Here is a 19,678-nt window from a genome sequence, read left to right on the forward strand (position 1 = left end):
CCAAAAGGTATTTATTTCATTTTACCCTCAAATCCCTTGTCGTCACAATTCTCACAAGACCATATTTTTTTTCTTAACCCTCCCCCTTTCCTTTTCTCTGAAATATTTGGAAACATAACGGAGGATTTGACCACAGTGCTTTCCCAGGGTAACTCCTGGTTCATCAGTGTGCCCCCTCCTCCCAGTATATTATGTTCAGTGGAGCGTGCTCAGTTCAGAGCTGGCAATTTCACTCGCATCTTCTCTAGTCTAGTTTGCTTCGCTACAGCGATTTCTGGCCCCCTTCTTTTTTTCTTTTTCTTTTTTTTACCATGAATGTACTTTTGCTGACAGGTGTTTGTGTACAACATTTACTCAGTGTTCAGGGTAAAGTGAGGGGGCAGCAAAATTGGTGGGGGATGTCATAAAAATTGTGCAGAGTCAAGATGACCAAAGAGAGAGTCTGAGTAGAGAGAGAGAGAGCACGAGAGAGAGGGGGAGACATGTTTATGGTGAGAGGAGAGAGCGAAGAAGTCCATCCATATTTGAGCTTTCCACACTGACATGTTCCACACACCAGAGTGTAAGTGAGTCTCAGCAGAAGTTAATAAGGAAAAGTCTTCTCTCCTTCTCAAAGCCTTTCCTTAAAGTGTTCACCAAAGTGGGCTGCCACAGGATGAGACAGTTTGGACAAGCTTTTCCAGCATGTTGGAAGCGCAGTGAGCAGCAAATAGAGAGACTGTGGAAGTGACATGAGGGCGCTGAATAAGTTGAGGAGGTGTGGGGTCACCCTATTAGCTTTCCCTGCACACTGACGTGATGCCATACAACAAAACTCATATTCAAGCAAGCTTTTACTCACTACACAGACCTCATCCTGACTCTCAGGGCCTTTCTTAGATACAATGTCCACATCTACAGTTATGTCCATATATATTTGGACACTGACACAAGTTTTGTTTTTTGTTTTTTTTACCTGTTCACTTAAACATATTCCAGTAATGGTTACATAATGGTCATGGCCTAATGTGTAGATGGGCAGCTTTCTTAGGAGTTGTGCCGCTCAGTTTTTAATTGGAGTACTTTGACTCAAAGGTTATTTCATGTGCAAGTGACGAAACTCCTTCGTTATGTCATTATCAGTTAAGCAGAAAAAAAGTCTGGAGTTGATTTTGCGTGAGGTGCTTGCATTTGGAAGATTTTGCTCTCCATGCAGGAGAAACAGGCTATTCTTCAGCTGCGAAAACAGAAAAAAAAACATCTGAGAAACTGCTAAAATATTAGGAGTGACAGTTTGGTATGTCCTGAGAAAGAAATAAAGCACTGGTGAACTCAGCAACGCAAAAAGATCTGGACGTCCATGGAAAACAACAGTGGTGGATGATCACAGAATCATTTCCATGGTGAAGGGAAACCCTTCACAACAGCCAACCAAGTGAACAACACTCTCCAGGAAGAAGATTTATCGATATCCAAGTCTACCATAAAAAGAAGACTGCATGAAAGTAAATACAGAGGGTTCACTGCAAGGTGCAAGCCAGTCATACGCCTCAAGACCAGACAGTCCAGATTGGACTACAGTAAAAAAGAAACATTAAAAAAAACCCAGCACAGTTCTGGAAAAACATTCTTTGGGCAGATGAAACGAAGATCAAACTCTACCAGAATGATGGTAGAACAGAGACAATTTCATTCTTTTAAGTGGACAATACCAACACCTCCAATCCCACACAGACAAAAAGGAAGGCTTGGACTTACATCACAGACACCTGCAGCTCTGTTTGGTGCAGCTGCAGCTGAGTTGGAGATGTATTTGCTGCCGGCTTTCATCGCAGCATCTCTGCGGGCCTGCTCCAAGAGGAGTCTGGCTCTCTCCTTCAACTCCTCCTGACGAGAGAGGACCTTCTACACATGTGAAAAGAGAGAGGATACACTCAGAAAACTAAAGCTATTGTAACTGAGACTGGGAAGGGTTCATTGTAATCACATTGTGCCATAAATAAGGTAAGCTTTCTTCAGCCAGACCTCAATCACACAGACCTACAGACCGGTGACCCCCTGGCAACCTCCAGGGTTGATTGGTGAGTGATTGCTGGAGGTTGCAGGTTCCCCATAGTTGAAACTGGTTGCAAAGAGGGTGTTGCACTAAAAACCTTGTGATTTCTTTGGATGCTAGCAGATTGACGTGGTCAACTTTGATTTTCATGGAGGATGTTGACTTGTCTGCAAACTTGTCTCTACCACAGAGCGGTAGTGAAACTTTGTTGTGCATTACCACTAAAATAACAGGTTTCAAATGGGTCAACTTCAGCTTTTTACGTTTTAAAAGTCAATGTCTTCCAGGCAAACCAGTGACAACTGTCATAAACCGCTAGTGACCAAACAAACTGCAAGGAGGTTTGAAGTGCGACAGCCTCCCGCAATCACTCGCCAACCAAATGTGGAGTAACCATTTTTTCTCTAGCAATTGGTGGTTGCCAATGCGGCATAAACATGCATGCCAGATAGAGGAAAAAATCCTGGAATGTTGTATAATAATATATAGCTTTTTTAAATCTAACTTCTTAATGATATAAAAATGAAATCATCTTTGGTATCCATACCTAGTATATCACCTGGGTAATAAGTCACAGAAGATAAAAAGAGGTTGCATACTTTTCGCATCCACGAGTCCGCTAGGGTCTACCTGGGAAGCGCAAAGGTCCATGCTGATGCCAACCGGCCTGCTTAGTTTTTGTGACTGCCTGGACTTGTTCACTGAGAATTTATATCAAAATACACCACCTATGCATGGACCCAGGCAGTTGACTTTAAGCGGACTTTAAAGAAGTATAACAGGAATGACTACTCAGCCTTTGGATCTCCAACTGTCCGTGTTTTTGCCCTATTGCTCAAGACTGCGGCCACTTCCTATGTAAGGTAGCTTCTCCTTATAATTTACCACTTGCTAATCAAGGTCTGAAGTACTAAAACAATCCATTTCTTTTAAACCATACTCACCTTCTCAGCTGGGGGGCTCGACACAGGGGCAGGTCGTGGCTCCTAAAAAGAAAATAAATCATGACTGCAGTGGTCAAAGAGGCACTCCTAATTTTCAAAGCATTTCCCCAGAAGAATGAAACCAATAATGTTGTTTAGAATGGTGAGTGATGTGTTTATCTTCAGCCGCAAACTATCACACAAGCGGCTTTCACATTTCTTTACTGGACATGCAGCAAGTGGGGGATTAATTCAGCCCTATGCTTTTCTAATCCAGGAGCAGGTATGTTCCCTATGATATGCACCCTCTGAGGGGAACCTGGGCTCATAGCCCTGTCTGGGTCCATTTGTGTGGAGAGCATGACGGCTTTGGCAAATAAGCAAACCACACACTGAAGTCAGAATTTTATCTGCAAGGTAATTCTGGGTGTATTGTAAGCAGAGCTTTTACATTTAGCAATATTACCCCAAATCTGGCCTGGATACATCCTGCTAACTAGATAAAAGCAGATCAAAATGGGATGTCATGACTGTCATAGCCCCCCGCTTGCCCTGTGACCTTTCGACTTGTAAACAACAAGCAGTAATCTGGGGTTAACCAACGCAGACAGCAGTGCATTCAGTGTGATTGTGCACACACACGCACATACAGGTGTGTGTCACAGGGCGTGTGTGAGAGACGAGATGATGTGTGCTCGGTGCAAAGCATCGCCACGCCTGAGCAGTCACGGTGCGACTGCCATCAACTGCAGGGATGAGAAATATAATGAAAAATATAATGAAATGTCAAAGCAGGGGGTTCTCCCAGTGCCTTTCATAGTTGCCACGTGTTAAAGGCTCGGCCCAGACGCGTCTGGTTCTCGGCTACAAGACAGGTGACGACAACATCTAATGCAGAACGGGAGAGTTTCAGTACGGTCATCTCTGCAACCGCATCAACGAGGTCGGGATTTGAAGCTTAGCGAGCGTCAGAAGGGAATGAATGTTCACCGTATCCTCTGTCTTTGACTGATGTAGCTGTGAAAGGTTCAATCAAATTCAGGGTGCAAGGATAAAAATGAGAACAATTCATTTAGGGGGAAAAGCAGGAATCTGCACGCAAACGCTGTCAGAATCTTAATACCTGCATTAAGCAGTTAGAATTAGTCCAGATCATACAGACTGACCCAGAGGTGTTTTAAGGCACTGGACTCAAGATTAGACGTGTGTAATTTAGTTGATTACTTTCCAACGTCATATATTTACAATATTCAGGAAACACTACAGTGTGTTAATAAAGTATGAAATGTTAGGCTTCATGTGTATTTACCTGTTTGACTGGGGCATCTGTATGATTCACTGGAGAAGAGCTGGTATCTGATGCAGGCTCAGACTCTGAGTGACGCAGGCTTGCCCTCTTTTTCTTGATGAGGTCGGCATCCCTGTTGTAGGAGAAGCCCAGTTTCGGATGGGGTGGCGAGTGGGACAAAGTAGCTCCTCTCCTGGTAGGGGACGCTGGTTCGGGAGCTCCCTCTCCTCTCTGCTCTCCTGGTTCATCCTTGTTTTGCCTTTCCTTCTCCATCTCCACTCGCTGTGGTAACTCACTAAGGTCTAAAGTGTTTGCTTTCTGTAGATTTCCCCTCTCCTCAGAGCCTGACGCCATCACATAGGTTGAGTTTGTTGCTGTGGAAACTAATACTGTGCGCGGTGATGGGACAGGAAGCGAGGACTGTGACAGCGCTGGAGTCGACAAGCCGGCCGAAACTGCTCCTACCTCGGCCTTCAAACCTTGCTCGTTCACCTCTCCCTCAGTAGCTTCAGCTGTGTTAGATTCAGTGGTGGCACCGCTGGCAGAAACAGCAGCCTGAGAGTCAGCCTTGCGGGGCTGCACATCGTTCAGTTCAGCGTAGAACTTGTCCTGGTCTATTGATGCATTTGTATCAGTCTCAAAGTCACCCACTTTGTAGGTGCTGCGGTTGCTGTTGGCCTCTATCTGCACCACATTGAGCTCCTCGCCAGAGAAATGGGCCCGGATCTGATACAGGTAGGTCATTACTGTTAGTTTGTCAGGAATGGCCAGCAGCACCATATCGGATGGCTCCAGGAGACGAGAGATGCCGAGGCTGGCGAAGCCGTCATATGCCTATCGAAACAAGTACGAGAATAGACAGACTTTCAGAGTATTCTTCATCACAACGAGGGCAGAGAGGGATCAAAGGGTAAATAGCAAGACAGGAGAGGCATGCTTTCTTTTTTAGACATAGATTATATTTGGTGCATTGCATACATGACCTAAGTGTGTTCGCATGTGTTTGTGCGTGAGCGACACTTTTGGCATGCCTGCTGACAGGCCACGTCAGGGATGGTTGTCCCCGATAAGGGACGTAGATACCCCAAGACAGAGAGCTTAATCCCGAAGTGTCTGTGAGTGTGTATGTGTGTGTCTTTATCGCTCCCCTGCATCAACATGCCCACGCTCTCCGTCACGCGTGTAATTGGTCTGATTAGAGTCTGATGAGAAAATACAGGTGTGATTATCAAGCGACACACGAAAAACCAATCCCCCATCACAAGATAGACTGAGACAGAGAGACACAGAGAGAAGGGATGAAAACCATTATCGCAGCCAATGACAGGTAAATAAATAGATTAACAGCACACAAACACACAGCCTCCATTCCTGCGCACACACAACCTCGTCATCCATCTCTCTCAGGTATCGCAGCTTGTATCTGGCCTGCTTGATAGTGTTGATCTAATTCCAACCTGTTGCTGCACCCGTTTGTTTCACTGCCTCTGTTGATCTGCTCAGTCTATCAACCCCCACGATTTCCACCAAACCCTCCTTGATGGTTGAAGAGCCTGCTTAACTATTTACAATTTTGAGTTCTTTCCTGCTTCTTCAGTCTCCAATTTCTTGTGAAACTAGCCTCTAGAGACATTTTTTCACTTTTATTCTGGACAATATCGTAAGAAGCAGGTCGGGATACGGTCCAAAGTTGGCTTTTCTCACATGTAGCACACAGCAGGAGATAGTCTGCTTCATATCCACACTAGTGGATTTTTTCCACTAGTGTGGAAAAAATCCAGTGGGTTTTTCCCTGGATAAAAATGTGCACCTGCACTACTCTCACATGGGGCCTTTCTACTACTGAGCTGTTGGTTAACTCTTTACACCTTGAAAGCCTACTAGGAGAAAACCTCAAAGCTCTTTTCTGAATTGTGTGGTCTCTGTCATATTTTTGGCCTGGTTACTAAATCATACTGTATCAGTAGTTAGAGGTGCCTATGTAGTGACTATGCATGGAACAACTCAGAAATTGCTCTCAAGTCTGTCAAACCACGTCCTATATATACTGAGGTGTTTTTATAAGAGGGGAAAAAGTGGATTCTAACCAAGCTGCAACCGCAGGGGCTAAAAATGAAGCCAGGACGGAAAAAAACTGATGTTTCTCTAATGACAACAGCAGGCTGGACCCAAAAGCCAGGTAGATGTTGTGTTAAAATTCCTAATTTTAGTCACAGATATAAGCATGTTTACAGCCTGGTACAATGCAGTCTTTCTATAGCAAATTTCCCACTTTACAAAAACTGCAGATGAGGGGTTTTTTTTGTTTTATTTTATAACTTGCGTGTTTCAGTTGCATTAAGACCAAAAGTCTGAATTATCAGGGGCAAGACCAATTTCACAGACAGGTATGGTGACACAGGTGGACCTCACAGTGTCTTTGGTGTCTTCTACAGACAAGTTCGTCTAAAAAAGGTCACTTCTGGTTGTCAAAAATACAAAAAAATAAAAACAAAGGGATTAACTTGAGGCAATCACAAATCACTCATTGACATCACAGTGGCTACTTCCTTGATGCTCCTGTACAGCCGGTTTTCCTTTAAGAGATGTTAAAAGTACATGGTTTACGATGTAACTATGGCATGTATGCATGCTTTTGTAGAGTTCATATACCTGAGGCATTTCTCAATTTACAATCAATTGGTAGAAGGACTGTTTTTCCACTCTTACCTGTTTGTTTTATTTCTACTGATTTAAAAAACTAACCATGGGTAGAATAACTATACTCACACAGGAAAATGAGGTGCATGTGAGTGCATGTACACAAAAACAAAGCAGGAAAAAAAGGAGACGGCGGGAAAAAAAGAAAAGGGAGAACAGAGAGGGGTTTGCCTTTGCTGCGAGCCCCCCCCCGTCCCTTTTCCCTGACAGGACTGTGAAAGAAAAAAGAGAAAAGAATATGACGAATAAGAGGGCCTGATTGGGTTTCTAACACGTATTCAGGGGAGCAAAGTGTGCTTGCATTGTTCCCCTCTTGCCCAGGGTAGGCTGTGAAAGAGAGCGACAACTTTGCTGCTCAATAGGTACAGAATGAAAGAATGAGAGAAAGGAAAGCGTGAGAGTGGGAGAAAGTGAGAGCTGCATGAGGAGGAGGTCGGGGGAGGCTCTCGAACTGGGTTTTGTTTCAGGGTCGATGTTAGTCTTGACATGCGCTACAGTCTTTTCGACCTTAGTGTCATGCTTTATTCTTCTTATATCTTCTCTTACAGTTTGAAAAGTATTGGTCGTATCGTACTGAGACAATGATGACTACTCAGCAAAGCCCTGTTGTTTTTAAGAGGATGGTGTTCAAAGGTGGTAGCCTGCAGTCTGTGACACAGTACAGCATCTCCAGTAAAGTAAAAAATTAAAGTGGCAATACAACAAAACTACCAAAACAGAGATGCCAGAAATAACAATGTACCTCTCTCTCACTTATTTCTTGCTGAAAATTACTTTTTAAAATAACTTTTAAAACGCATGTTTAGCTTTTAAATTTTAAAAACAGTAAATATAACCATAATCATGCATACTCATAGTGGGCTGAAACAGTTATAGGGAGTAAAAAAGATGGCTTGAGCCACTTTTATGTCACCCAGACAGGCTGCAAACGTAGCTGCGCCACTCCAGGGCTGGTTTTTAGCATGGCGGGGATTGAACTTGCGACCCCCACTCCAGAGGTGTGTATTTTTACCACTACACTATCCAGCTGCACAAATAAATAGTGCTACATCACAAGAATAGTTGCCTTAAGGTACTTTATATTGTAAGGTAAAGCAAATATCAAGTGCAACAGTGTGGCTCCATTTAGGAAGAACCACAGGTCTTAAAAAGAGCTGAGGAGATACGGCTGGCCCAGGAAATTTAATAAAATAATCTACTATCAAGCTTTAATGAGTCTTATTATAACTATATCATTATCTTTATTATTATTATTTTTTACTAATGAGCGAAATCCCCTCCTATGGGCCTTTGGCACTTTTTAAAATTCTCCATTCTGTGTTTTGTACTGAGCCGAACAAAATCTACTGGATACAAATTTTGTGGCTGTTAAATTACATACAGGCGATGTACATCACAAGTGAAACATGAAAAAATGGAAACAAAGAACGTAACATCACATTTGCAGAGGGATAATGAATTGAATATATTATATAGTTATTATAAAAATATATAGATGTTAATAATCACTGTATGTGTGATGACTGAGATTTACATAAATACACTATGCTTATTACAGTTAAGATTCTGCTATATAAATATAAACAAAATGCAATAAAACACTTTATATGATTCAACAAGTATGTATGAGAAGCTCCTAGGCCCTGCCACAAATACATGTGAATGCATACTAGTACTGCAACCCTAATAATATTAGTTGAGCAAACTTATGTTAAATCAGGCCACCCCCCCAAAAAAAACATCCAACTCTGGATACACTTAGCTTGACAAAGCTAACTCCTCATTCAGAACAAGCTCAGTCACATGAGTAAATACAGGACATCAACCTCCATGTATGTACAAAAAACATGGTAGTTGCCTGATTGTATTGAATTTTTCCTCATTCTGTAACTGACTGCAACTTCTGCTAACTAAATGGTTTCTTAGAGTTTGAGGGTGTTGCACACTCATGACCACTTTTGATCACACAGGCCACCTGACAGGAGGTAACCTTTCTGAAAACACTCACAGTCTGACTTGGACTGATTAAAATCACTCTGATATTCTAAAATAAAAAATAATAAAGAAATCACAATAATACTGTATTGTGTCCTGTGATAACATATCATAGAACGCCTGGTGATTCCCACCACTAAGACCTGCTGATGTACGTTCCCCCATATAGTTTAGCCAGTACTGTTGCTCCAACCCTTTGTTTATAACACTCACTATTGTGTGTACTACATGCAGCAGAGTAGCATAGCAATGGAGTAGAAGGTGGTGTTGAATCAAGCTCCATCTTCATGGTGGGCTTTCATCGAGTTTGTGAAATCAACTTCAAGTGTAGAAGGGTTAAAATAATCTCTCTCATTCATTTTTTTTAATGGCATTTAAATTATGTTGTTTGATATGCATCGTTGACTGACAATGGCGAGCTTATTTAAAAAAATGCAATCCCTCTTTTGCACAAGGTTTAACTAGATACAGCCAAACCCCGAGTACAACTGACCAACAGTACACCAGCTAAACTACTACAGAAAGCATCTAGGACCAAAAACCTTTTCCTTTACCTGTAAAGTGTATATGTATATGTATATATATATATATATATATATATCACACATTTTGGAGAATATCTAGTTTTCTCACTTTCCATCAACCTCCCGACAAAGCTCTGGGTCTGGACTAAATGTCACCACCGCCTGCCCCAGGCCGCTGCTCCCTGCTCCCTGCTCCCCCTCCACTCCCTCTCATTGACTGACAGCTATCTATCGCTGTCAATCATCAGCACCTCCTTCCTTCAACCCAACCCCTCATGGTTGCGCTCAGGGCGATTTAGCCTGGTGCTTGGTGCTACACTATCAGATGGCATGACAAATTACTTCTCCTTGGCCTCATTACACACACACACACACACACACACACACACACACACACACACACACACACACACACACACACACACACACACACACACACACACACACACACACACACACACACACACACACACACAAGCAAAAGGTCCAAACATATCGATGCTCCAAAGTCATAAAACATACAAAACCTCTACAAATTAACATGCAAACACATACCGTTTGATAACAGATCATTTCAAAGGCTGTGGATGTTCTGAATTATTCACTTTCTCCCCCTTTTTTTTCTACCAACCCCCAATATTGATTGCCCTTATCTGTCATAATTCAGCACAGTCTGAGCTCATTGCAATCACTTTTCACAGATAGACGGTGAGAGGAGGGGGCCATGTCTATCAACTGCCCATGAAAAGCAGAGATAGTCGTCGTTTCTCTACATTTCCATTCCCGCTCTCCATTCAATAAATTCTATACTTTCCAATAACTCATCAGGAATCAGCACTGAACAGGTTCTTCTCTTTTCATCAGTCTCTTTCACTCAGATCTGCAAACATTTATGATTTCCTCTTAAAAAGTCTCCTTTCTAAACACCCATTGTCATTTATTTTGTTGTTTTTCCTGCTTTGGGGTCCTTAATCTGCCACACTATGCTCTCTTCCACTGTATCTCATGTCATGTCAGCATTTTCTTTTTATGATGGTCAACTTTCTCTATTCAAACACCCTCAGGGTGCTATATGACACCACCCAGTGCAGTACTAATCTTTCTGCTCTCCTGAACCACCTGGCTTCCACATCCAATCAGTCACTTGCATTTACAGTTGTGCAGCAACGCTGGAGATGTGATACAACACCTTCCAGATACTGCATCTCATAGCATCTCTTCATGATAGGATTTTGAAGCTAAATTAATCTAGCAACCAAAATAAAGCAGCATGCAATGCCAATATTTGACTCAGCACAATCCAGGAGGAAGCAAACTTACCGGAGTATTTTCATTGACTGAAAAATTAAATTAAAAAAACTCCACCAACTTCACTGGCTGCTATCTTTGATATTTTAGTGCTTTGTTTTTCTGAGGGCCTTGCTCTCATTGTTCTGAAATGTGAATCTGCTGTCTGAAGCAGTTTCCTTCCATGAACATGAAGCCCTGAACCTTTCTCTGTGCATGTGAAAACACAAATGTTCAGCTCACTTGGATCAGACATTAAACTGCCAGATTCCCACCACAAAGTCTGAACAACATCTGTATGAATACACTGTGCTGATGACACAGTAAAGTAGGTCAGGTGAATTCGCAGCTAGCAGCCGGTCACCCCATGTCCTCCTTCCTGTCTTCCTCCATTCCAGGCAGCACCTCAACCAGAGTACTTCTACAAATGATGAAGCTAACAGAAGATCTTTCTGATCAGAGTCTTGTGATATTTTCTCTGTACATGGAGCTAAAGGTAAGTGAAAATGAAAGGAACAGTGCACATTTTGTTGAAATGTTAGGCTAAAAGACAAGAAACAAAATATGTAAATATGATCACCGCCCTTTAAGCTATGCATGACATTTAGGAGCGATGGGGTCAAATCTCTCGATGAAATGTTCACTGGTGCTCGGTACTAGTTTGGACTGCCTCAACGCTTTTGACGACCGCCCCTGTGGTCTAACGATGAGTTTTGACACCTCAGTATATCTCCATGAAAAGGTGTTTTGACGACCATTGGAAGAGTTTCTGGGATTTTCCAAAGGTTGCTCCACAGGCAAAGACTACCCTCACTTAATTTCTGATGCAAACAGTCATTTCTGTTCTATAAGCAGGCATGAAATATGACAAAAACGATTCAGTTCAAAAAAGAGCTTCAAGGTTTACTCCTAGTAAGCTTTCAAGGGATAAAGATTTAATTCTTCATAGCATAAATTCAGCAAGGTGTTAGAACATTATATTAAATGGCCATTCAGAAATGATATCATCCATTCTATTACTTTAGCCAATATCGTGAGTCTAACCCCTTATAACACTCTCAGCATTGTGTGAAACAATGACAGCTAAAAATACATACATTATAGACCCAGGTTTTTGAGAGCTACATGAGAACTAACAGGAAGTGGTAGGTAATATCTACCTGTATCTCCATTATTGCCAAATATACATGAGCACCAGGTGTAGATCTCCACAGAGAAGCTGGTCGGAGTACGCCGGCTACAGTGCTGCAGCTATTCACCAGCTATCACCTTCTACGGCATATTCCTATATTACTTATATCTAGCCAATTTCTTCAGGGCTACTTGAGCACCTGGAGGGGGGTGAGGGGCAGTTAGCAGATATGGGATTGGGTCTCTACCTCTCCCTCCACTGTGGTTATTGTCAACAGGCTAGCATTCATGCCTAACAGGGCCACCAGAGGTTATCGCTCAGCCAGAGAGTGTATGAGAAGAGGAAATCAAGCTGCAGGAACCCGACGCATATCGTTCCGTGTAGCCCTCGGGGCCGAAAAGGGGACCGCTGGTGTGCCGTGTGAATACAGGTGCGTGCAGCGTGTGTGTAGTAAGTGCGGGAAAAATACAGCAGTGTGCGAAGAAGTAAATGTGGAGGCGAAGAGCCAGCGGGCAAAAAAAATGTAGATCTGTGTGGAAGGAAACCTTTAACAGTCAATGTGCAGACATGAAGACATAGGGCAACAATGAAAAATAGGTGTGTACATCTGCTTTATGTGTGGGTCAAAATTTGTTAGAAGAGGAGAGGAATGAAACTCTTCTTTTCACACATACATTTTGCAGTTTTGCTTCTGTACAAAATAACATGGGATGGAAATCAGACAATCAAGATGGGATTAAAGTGCGACTTTGAGCTTTAATTCAGGGAGTTTTATAATATACATAAATTTACAACTGTTTAAGAGTGACAACCATATTTATACACAATCCCCCATATTCAGAGGTTCAAAATTAATGGGATAATTGACATTGACGATGACAATTTCATGGCCAGGTGAGACCTGCTCACTTGTTATTTGAAGACAAATGAAGCAGGCTGTTGATTCAAAGTGCTGAATTTGAATTGTGAAGGTTTTCACTGTAACTTTTATTTAATTGTCAATATGAGATCCTAAGATATATTATTGTAAGTGAGCAACCATTAGCCTGTAAAACCCAAATAACCCTCAGACAGCAAAAACTTTACAAGTGGACAAATCAAAAATCGTTTGCATTATTAAAAAGATTGAATGCACCGACCAGCTCAGCATCAACAAAAGGCCTGAAAGACCACAGCAGACTAAACTAAAGAAAAACTAACAGTGTACAGAGCTATGCTCACTGCTCAGATTCAGCCAAATGCTGCAAAACTGACCAGGTAGCGCTTCACCACGCAAATGGATAATAACTCAAAGCATACTGCAAAAGCAATGGGATAGAAATGGGATAGTCTTCAATAACTGACTCAGTCATCTGATTTAAAACCCAAGAGAGCATGCTTTTCGATTGCTTTTCGATTATTAAGTAAAAACCTGAATGCAGAAATACCCACAAACACGTACCTACAGGCAGCTGCAGTAAAGATCTGGGGGAGCAACTCGAGGGAGTAAACACAACATTCGCTGATGTCCATAGTGCTACACCCCGGTTTTACATTTCAGGCAGACATTGTTTTGTTTTTTTTCATCCAAGTATTTTAAAAAGTCTTTACATGTAATTGTTAGTTTGTCCCATTAATTTTGAACCACTGAAAACAAAAATGTATGGCTGACACCAAATCCCTGTTTATACTATTTAAAGCCACTGCTCTAAGCAACACAAGACAAATGTTCTCTTATTAAAAACACACAAGTTGCTAAAGTAGTTTAGTAAGCTCCCAGCATGCTGCTGAGCTGAACACACTTTCTCATCTCTGCCAGGTGACTAAGTCACACACACATCACAGCAGGGGGGGAACATCTTATGAAAACTGTCATTTGTGTGTGCACATGCATTTGACTGTCTTCCTATGTGTGTCTACCAATCCCGTTCAAACCACATAAACACAATATCCATGGATTAATGGCAGATCTCTAAATAAGGCCAAATGGAGATGTGGATGGGAGGGAGCTAAGTGGTGTGAAGGGCCCAGCGGTGGCTGCCTCTTACCTTTTTGTTGTTTTCTTTAATATCCTGAGGATTGAGCGACTTGTAGTCTCTGAAAGAACAGTGGGGAGGGTTGGAGAGGAGGTGAGCAGAGAAAGAGAGAGAAAAAAAATGGTAGACAGAGAGACATAGCGGAGAAAAAGGTGTGTTTAAATATGCGTCACATGTAATGGTATTAGAACTGTAACATGCAATTTCATAGCAGTGCAATAAACAGAACTAATAGAGTGGAAAATATGTAAAAATAACACACCGGAGAGGAAAGGCACACAAGCACAAACACACACACGTGTACACAAAATTATCTTCATGTGTGCCTCCTTGATGGGACTGCAGGTTTTCCATATAATGTTCTTTTGAGTGTCTCACTCACACACACACACACACACACACACACACACACACACACACACACACACACACACACACACACACACACACACACACACACAATATACTTCAAAGAATTATAATCGCACACACAAGAACAACACAATTAGTGTCGGAAGCAAACATACAACAGTTTTTGACTGTGGAAATGACAGATTGAGTGTTTGTATGAATGAATCACATTAATCAAACACGGGCACACTACAGGTTAGCTGTGCAAATATAATAGCGAGGGATTAGGGGTGTAAGAATTCTGAAACCGAGACCGAAATCACGATACAAACACACCATCAGCTAACGGTGGAGTCTTTGAAGCAGCTTGATTTGGATATAGTTAATGTCAGTTTCGGCAACTTACTCAACTTTCCCTATTTTCTGCTCAGTTTCTTTCAACAATTTTCTTTGTTATACAGTCTGCAACATTTACTTTATCGTTCCTCATTGCATCTGTCTGGTTCCAGTTTTCATTAGAAACCACACATAGATAAAAAGTAGATGCTAAAGGAGGATACGAGCTAAAAGAAATTATATATTTCTATCTTATAGGTCTGATGCTTGACTGATGATTTAGACCTCAGTGGGAAACCTATGTCTATGCAGAAGTCAATTTTTAACCGAAAATACATATGACAAATGGGCTTTAATGTCGTCTTTTCTACATTGGGGATTTTTTTTCCCCAAAAGGGGGAAAGAGTAGTCTGGGAGTAACGTTGCACCCCTACAAGTTATGAAAAAAGATTAGGTATAACATTAGGTATAACTAGAACATATGACCTAACTTGAGTTAGTTATTAAGTTCAGAATGAGTGTGAATTTAATGTGATCTGTGCGTTTGTGGTTCATACATCAAATCGGGTCTGAAATGGTGCAGCAGAGCGCAGAAGGCCAGCCCGTTCCTCCAGGACGTGGTGAAGTTGGTGATCTTCACCCCACGGTAGTTCTTCGTGACCTCGCGGCACCAGGCCAGCAGGGACTGGCTGGCATTGGGTTTTCCTCCCAGAATGGGGCTTGGGACTGGGCTGGGCTGCAGGCAGGAGGCGGTGGCAGGGTTAAAGGGGTAATGATGGGGGAGAAAGAAGAAAGAGGGAGACTCCTTAAATGTCATGTTTTTAAAATAAATTTAAAAAAAAAAACATGAGGGGATTGGTGCAACATTCAGATATACATGATTTAATTACAGCTGTCATTTGGGATCACTATATTTAAAGCACAAATGACACCACACATTAATACTTTACCCTTGTACTTTGTCAATTAATTTCCAGAGTATATATTTATGCAGCTCTCCTTCCCTTCACTCCAAAACAACCCCCTTTTCCTTATTTATTACTGATTAAAAATGTTTCACTTAAAAACTACTACCCATCCAATTAGCACGACACCGGGACAGAATGACAGAGCTTGCACACGAATGAACGTGCACACACACAGACTCGTGCCGTAATGAAGGGTCATTCAGAATGCAGTGTATGACCGTGAATAATGTAAACATCTTATTAATTAGCTCCGCCTTTGAAGTCTTATCTGGGTTGAAAAAGCTTAGGAGCCTTTCCTGTCCTAGACTCCAAATCCCACAAATCCTCAGTGGTGTGGAGACAGTGGTCTTTGCCTGACGCCCGTGCTATTCTGATTATTCAGCTGGCTGTTCACTAATCTGGTTATGGAGGGACTGATAAGGGATAATTCTCTCAGATCATTTTGGAGAGGAACGGCAAAAATGTCATAGAGATTTGATTAAATACATTAGAGGCCAATGATCAAAAAGAATGAAATGTGTTCCAAATGCAAGCGTATATCAGTCTTTTGTGCAAAAAAAAAAAAAAAAAAAAAAAAAAAAAAAAAATGCAGTTAACATATGACAAATAACACAGACATCATGAATTATATTATGCAATATGTTTGAGAAAGTTTACAACATAGTCTGTTTTATCTGCACACATTTTTTTAACATTACTCACTTAAATGAGAGCTGTGACATCCAAACATTACCAGGTGATGTTTAAACTTCACTTTTACTCAAGCCTCGGCAGAGGCCAGTGAAGGAAAGAAGTTAGTTGCACATGAGGTGATGTACCTCAGTAACTAGTTAACCCAGTTTTAAGACCCACAGTTGAGAGCTGCAGCTCAAGACAGTTCTCACTGTGTGAACCTCACTCCCCTAACAAGGCTTGTGGTGGCCAACCAACCCCCTCTCTTGGCTGCTTTCGGCTACTGCATTATGAAGAAATAAAGTCGAGGGATGGGAGCCAAGACTGAGGAGATTTGAATTTTAAGGAGATAGAATTTCCAGCGTGCTGACTAATTCCTCATCAGAACATTTGTCAATTTTAGATGGTTTTGTGTTATTTTTACATTATAAACTGAAAAAAAGGCTTGATAATGCCGTCAGGCCTTGCCCTATCTGTTCACAAATGTTTTAATATTAAATATATTTAGTTTACAAGGTCAAAAGTGAAAAAATAAGCCATTTAGCCTATAAGCACAAGGAAGTCTGTTACTCATCCATTGTTGCATTTTAAACTATGACCATGTGCCTGGAGTCTACCAAGAAGCCACAAGCTCCAAAGCAGATGAAAGAGACTGGAGGCCATCTCTAATAGCAGCTCCTAACCTTTGTACCTGTGTGTGTGTGTGTGTGTGTGTGTGTGTGTGTGTGTGTGTGTGTGTGTGTGTGTGTGTGTGTGTGTGTGTGTGTGTGTGAGAGAGTCAATCAGGGCCCGATGGCAGTCTTGGTACAGGGAGACTGTAGCGAGAGCCTGAGGGGCAGGCTCTTGACATTTCCGGCTCATCTTTAAAAAGAGGGCCTTAACCTTTACCCACAGCTCCGTCAGACACGTTTTAGGAGATCTTGACAAAACCTCAGTGCTTCTCAAACAAATGGAAAGGGGGGAAAAAGGAAGCAAAAAAACAAGATAAGAAGTCATAAAATCATGCGGCAAAAAGATAAGGATTATCTTATTTTTAAAATTACAGCATGTGGATAGTGGTTATTTTGTTTTGTTTGTTTCTAACCGTGAGCACTGATCATTCCAAAGACTCAAACTCCAGTCGTGTTCTTCCTTTGCCGCCATTTGTGTGTGCCATTACAATGTGTGTGTGTGTTTTTAGAGTTTCAGTGTGGAGTGGTCTTCCTCCAGGCCTTCCCCTTCTGCTTTTTCAAGTGACGGTTGAAAGTAGCTGTCTAATTTGAGCGCTCTAATTACCTGGGATTAGAGACCAGGTGCTATTAAAGCAATTAGACACACAGCACACTCCAGTGCCGCAGACCCTGTACCCTAGCCGGCAGAAAACACACACACACACACACACACACACACACACACACACACACACACACACACACACACACCTGTGTAACACAGCCAGTGGAAATAAATATTAAGTTTAAGGGAAAGTGTCTTTAAGGCTCATTCACCTTGCCACAAATACACACAAATAATCACTTATACATACTTCTGACTTCAATTAAAAGTATTTGGAGGTGCGTTACTGGAAATTGGCAAGCCATTTTAAAAGCACAGATTAACCAAATGTTTTCTTCATTTCCGACAAACCCCTTGCAGCGACCCTACAGTCATCACAACCTAAAGCGGGTGTAGTTTTCCTCAGACTGTTTCATTACCACCTTTTCCGATAAAGGTTTTACAAATGCATCGCACCACTCGAGCTTTCATATCCATCAAATATTGAACAAATACCATATCGTCCGTTACAGGACTGGCTGCATTTCCTTAAGACACAAACACAGGAGTGCAATTTTCATGAGGAGCAGAAATGCACCCTGACTTATCAAACAGTTTGCTGTCTTGCCTAAAGGAGCGAGTGCATGTGTGTGTGTGTCTTTTATCAGTCTGTGTGAATGTCACTGTGTGTGTGCGTTTGTGTGTGTGTGTGTTACACTGACACAGTCATGTAGCTAGCTCGGCTCGAGGGTAGGATTAGCGGAGAGCATTGCCTTGGCCCACAAACATTCCATATTAAAAAATGAAAAGGCAACCTTCATTACTATCAGTGGCACATAACCTCCCCTCTTCCTCCTCCTCTGCTACTATTATACACAGCCATAACAGCCTGGGCAGAAAATACAAGCCACTGACAAGAGATTCCATTATTTCCTGATGCCTCAGTGTCAACAACATACATCTGACGGGGCAAAGAAAGCAAAAAAAATGGAGGAAGGGAAAAGGATGTTAGAGAGAAAGGAGGGGGGTTAAGCTCACTACAATGCCTGAATGAAAGATAGGAGGAAACCTGGGAATGGAAGCATCCAGCTTCCTGTTGGTACTGGAGTCAGGAGGAGGATTTTGGGTTTCACAGATGTGATTTTGGGAGGGTGATGTGAGATCTGAAATAACGGTGATGCTGCTCAACAATGACAGAGATAATTAATAAGCTCTCACAGGATAATGTGGAGCTACAGAACAATTCTAGAGTGAGGTTGTTGTCTTTACTGTAGATGTGGACCATGAGCAACTATTTAATTTACTCTAGATAGGCAAGACAATATTACAAATGCTTTCGATCAAGTGGGAAGCACGGGTAAAGCCACTTTATTAAATAAATAAAGACACAAATTCTCCACTTTATTCAAAAGTAAAGAAAATGTTCAACTGAGCTACTCGAGATAAGCTGAAACCATAAGTTGAAAAGACGCATCTTACCCTACCTCCTTAAAAGGTTTCCAGGAAACATTAATGAAATTAATTTCTTATTTACAAAACAGATGGACAGTCTGAAAATAAAATATATTTCAGTTTTTACACACTGATCAAATCTACCATTTATAATGGAAATGCAAAAAAGAAGTTTTGTAAAAGAACAGCAACAATTTACATCTGTAAGACTCAAAAACAGTCTTTAGCTGTAGAAATACGTTACATTTGGAGCGTGATCGTCAGCACACACTGTGGCGGTTTGTAGTGAAACTATTGGGATAAAAGTCAGCAGCTCCAAGGCGGAGGTTCTCTGCCAGAAAAAGGTGGATTGTTTCCTCTTGGTTGGGGGAAAGTGGCTGTCCCAAGTGAGGGAATTCAACTTACTTATTTAATGACTGTAAGACGACCTGTGAAGTGGTCAATGGTAACTTCCAGTCTCAACTGGATAGTCATGGTGAAAGGGGAGAAGACATCTAGAACACCCTAAATAGTTTGATGCCACTGGGACTAAACTTCAGATAATCATAGGTGGATGGGTGGATGGTAAGATTTTGATTCCAGTCATTAGTTTAGTTAATAAAGCAACTTTTAATTGCTTATTGTAGACAAGTCTTATACCTTTTGCCCCACTAACAGTGTGGAGAATTGCAGAGTCAAGGGTAAAAATCTGAAAGAAAGTCTACTAAACTGTACCCAAACAAAGATCAACAAATGTAAACAAAGTC

General features: G+C 41.7%; 1 protein-coding gene across 6 annotated transcripts in view; it reads right to left on the reverse strand.

Moving 5' to 3' along the window:
- The window catches only part of ehbp1 (EH domain binding protein 1), a 167,911-nt gene that overhangs the window by 65,196 nt on the left and 83,037 nt on the right, over nt 1-19,678 (reverse strand). For all 6 annotated transcript variants that reach the window (XM_080869874.1, XM_080869878.1, XM_080869877.1 and 3 more), the window contains 5 exons: nt 15,144-15,322; nt 13,912-13,960; nt 4,268-5,080; nt 2,980-3,021; nt 1,738-1,884 (listed from right to left, as the gene is read on the reverse strand). In XM_080869874.1, the coding sequence (XP_080726000.1) occupies nt 1,738-1,884; nt 2,980-3,021; nt 4,268-5,080; nt 13,912-13,960; nt 15,144-15,322 (1,230 nt within the window). The remainder of the gene's footprint in view (nt 1-1,737; nt 1,885-2,979; nt 3,022-4,267; nt 5,081-13,911; nt 13,961-15,143; nt 15,323-19,678) is intronic.

This window comes from Rhamphochromis sp. 'chilingali' (assembly GCF_963969265.1).
Source record: "Rhamphochromis sp. 'chilingali' genome assembly, chromosome: 20".
Taxonomy (NCBI): Eukaryota; Metazoa; Chordata; class Actinopteri; order Cichliformes; family Cichlidae; genus Rhamphochromis; species Rhamphochromis sp. 'chilingali'.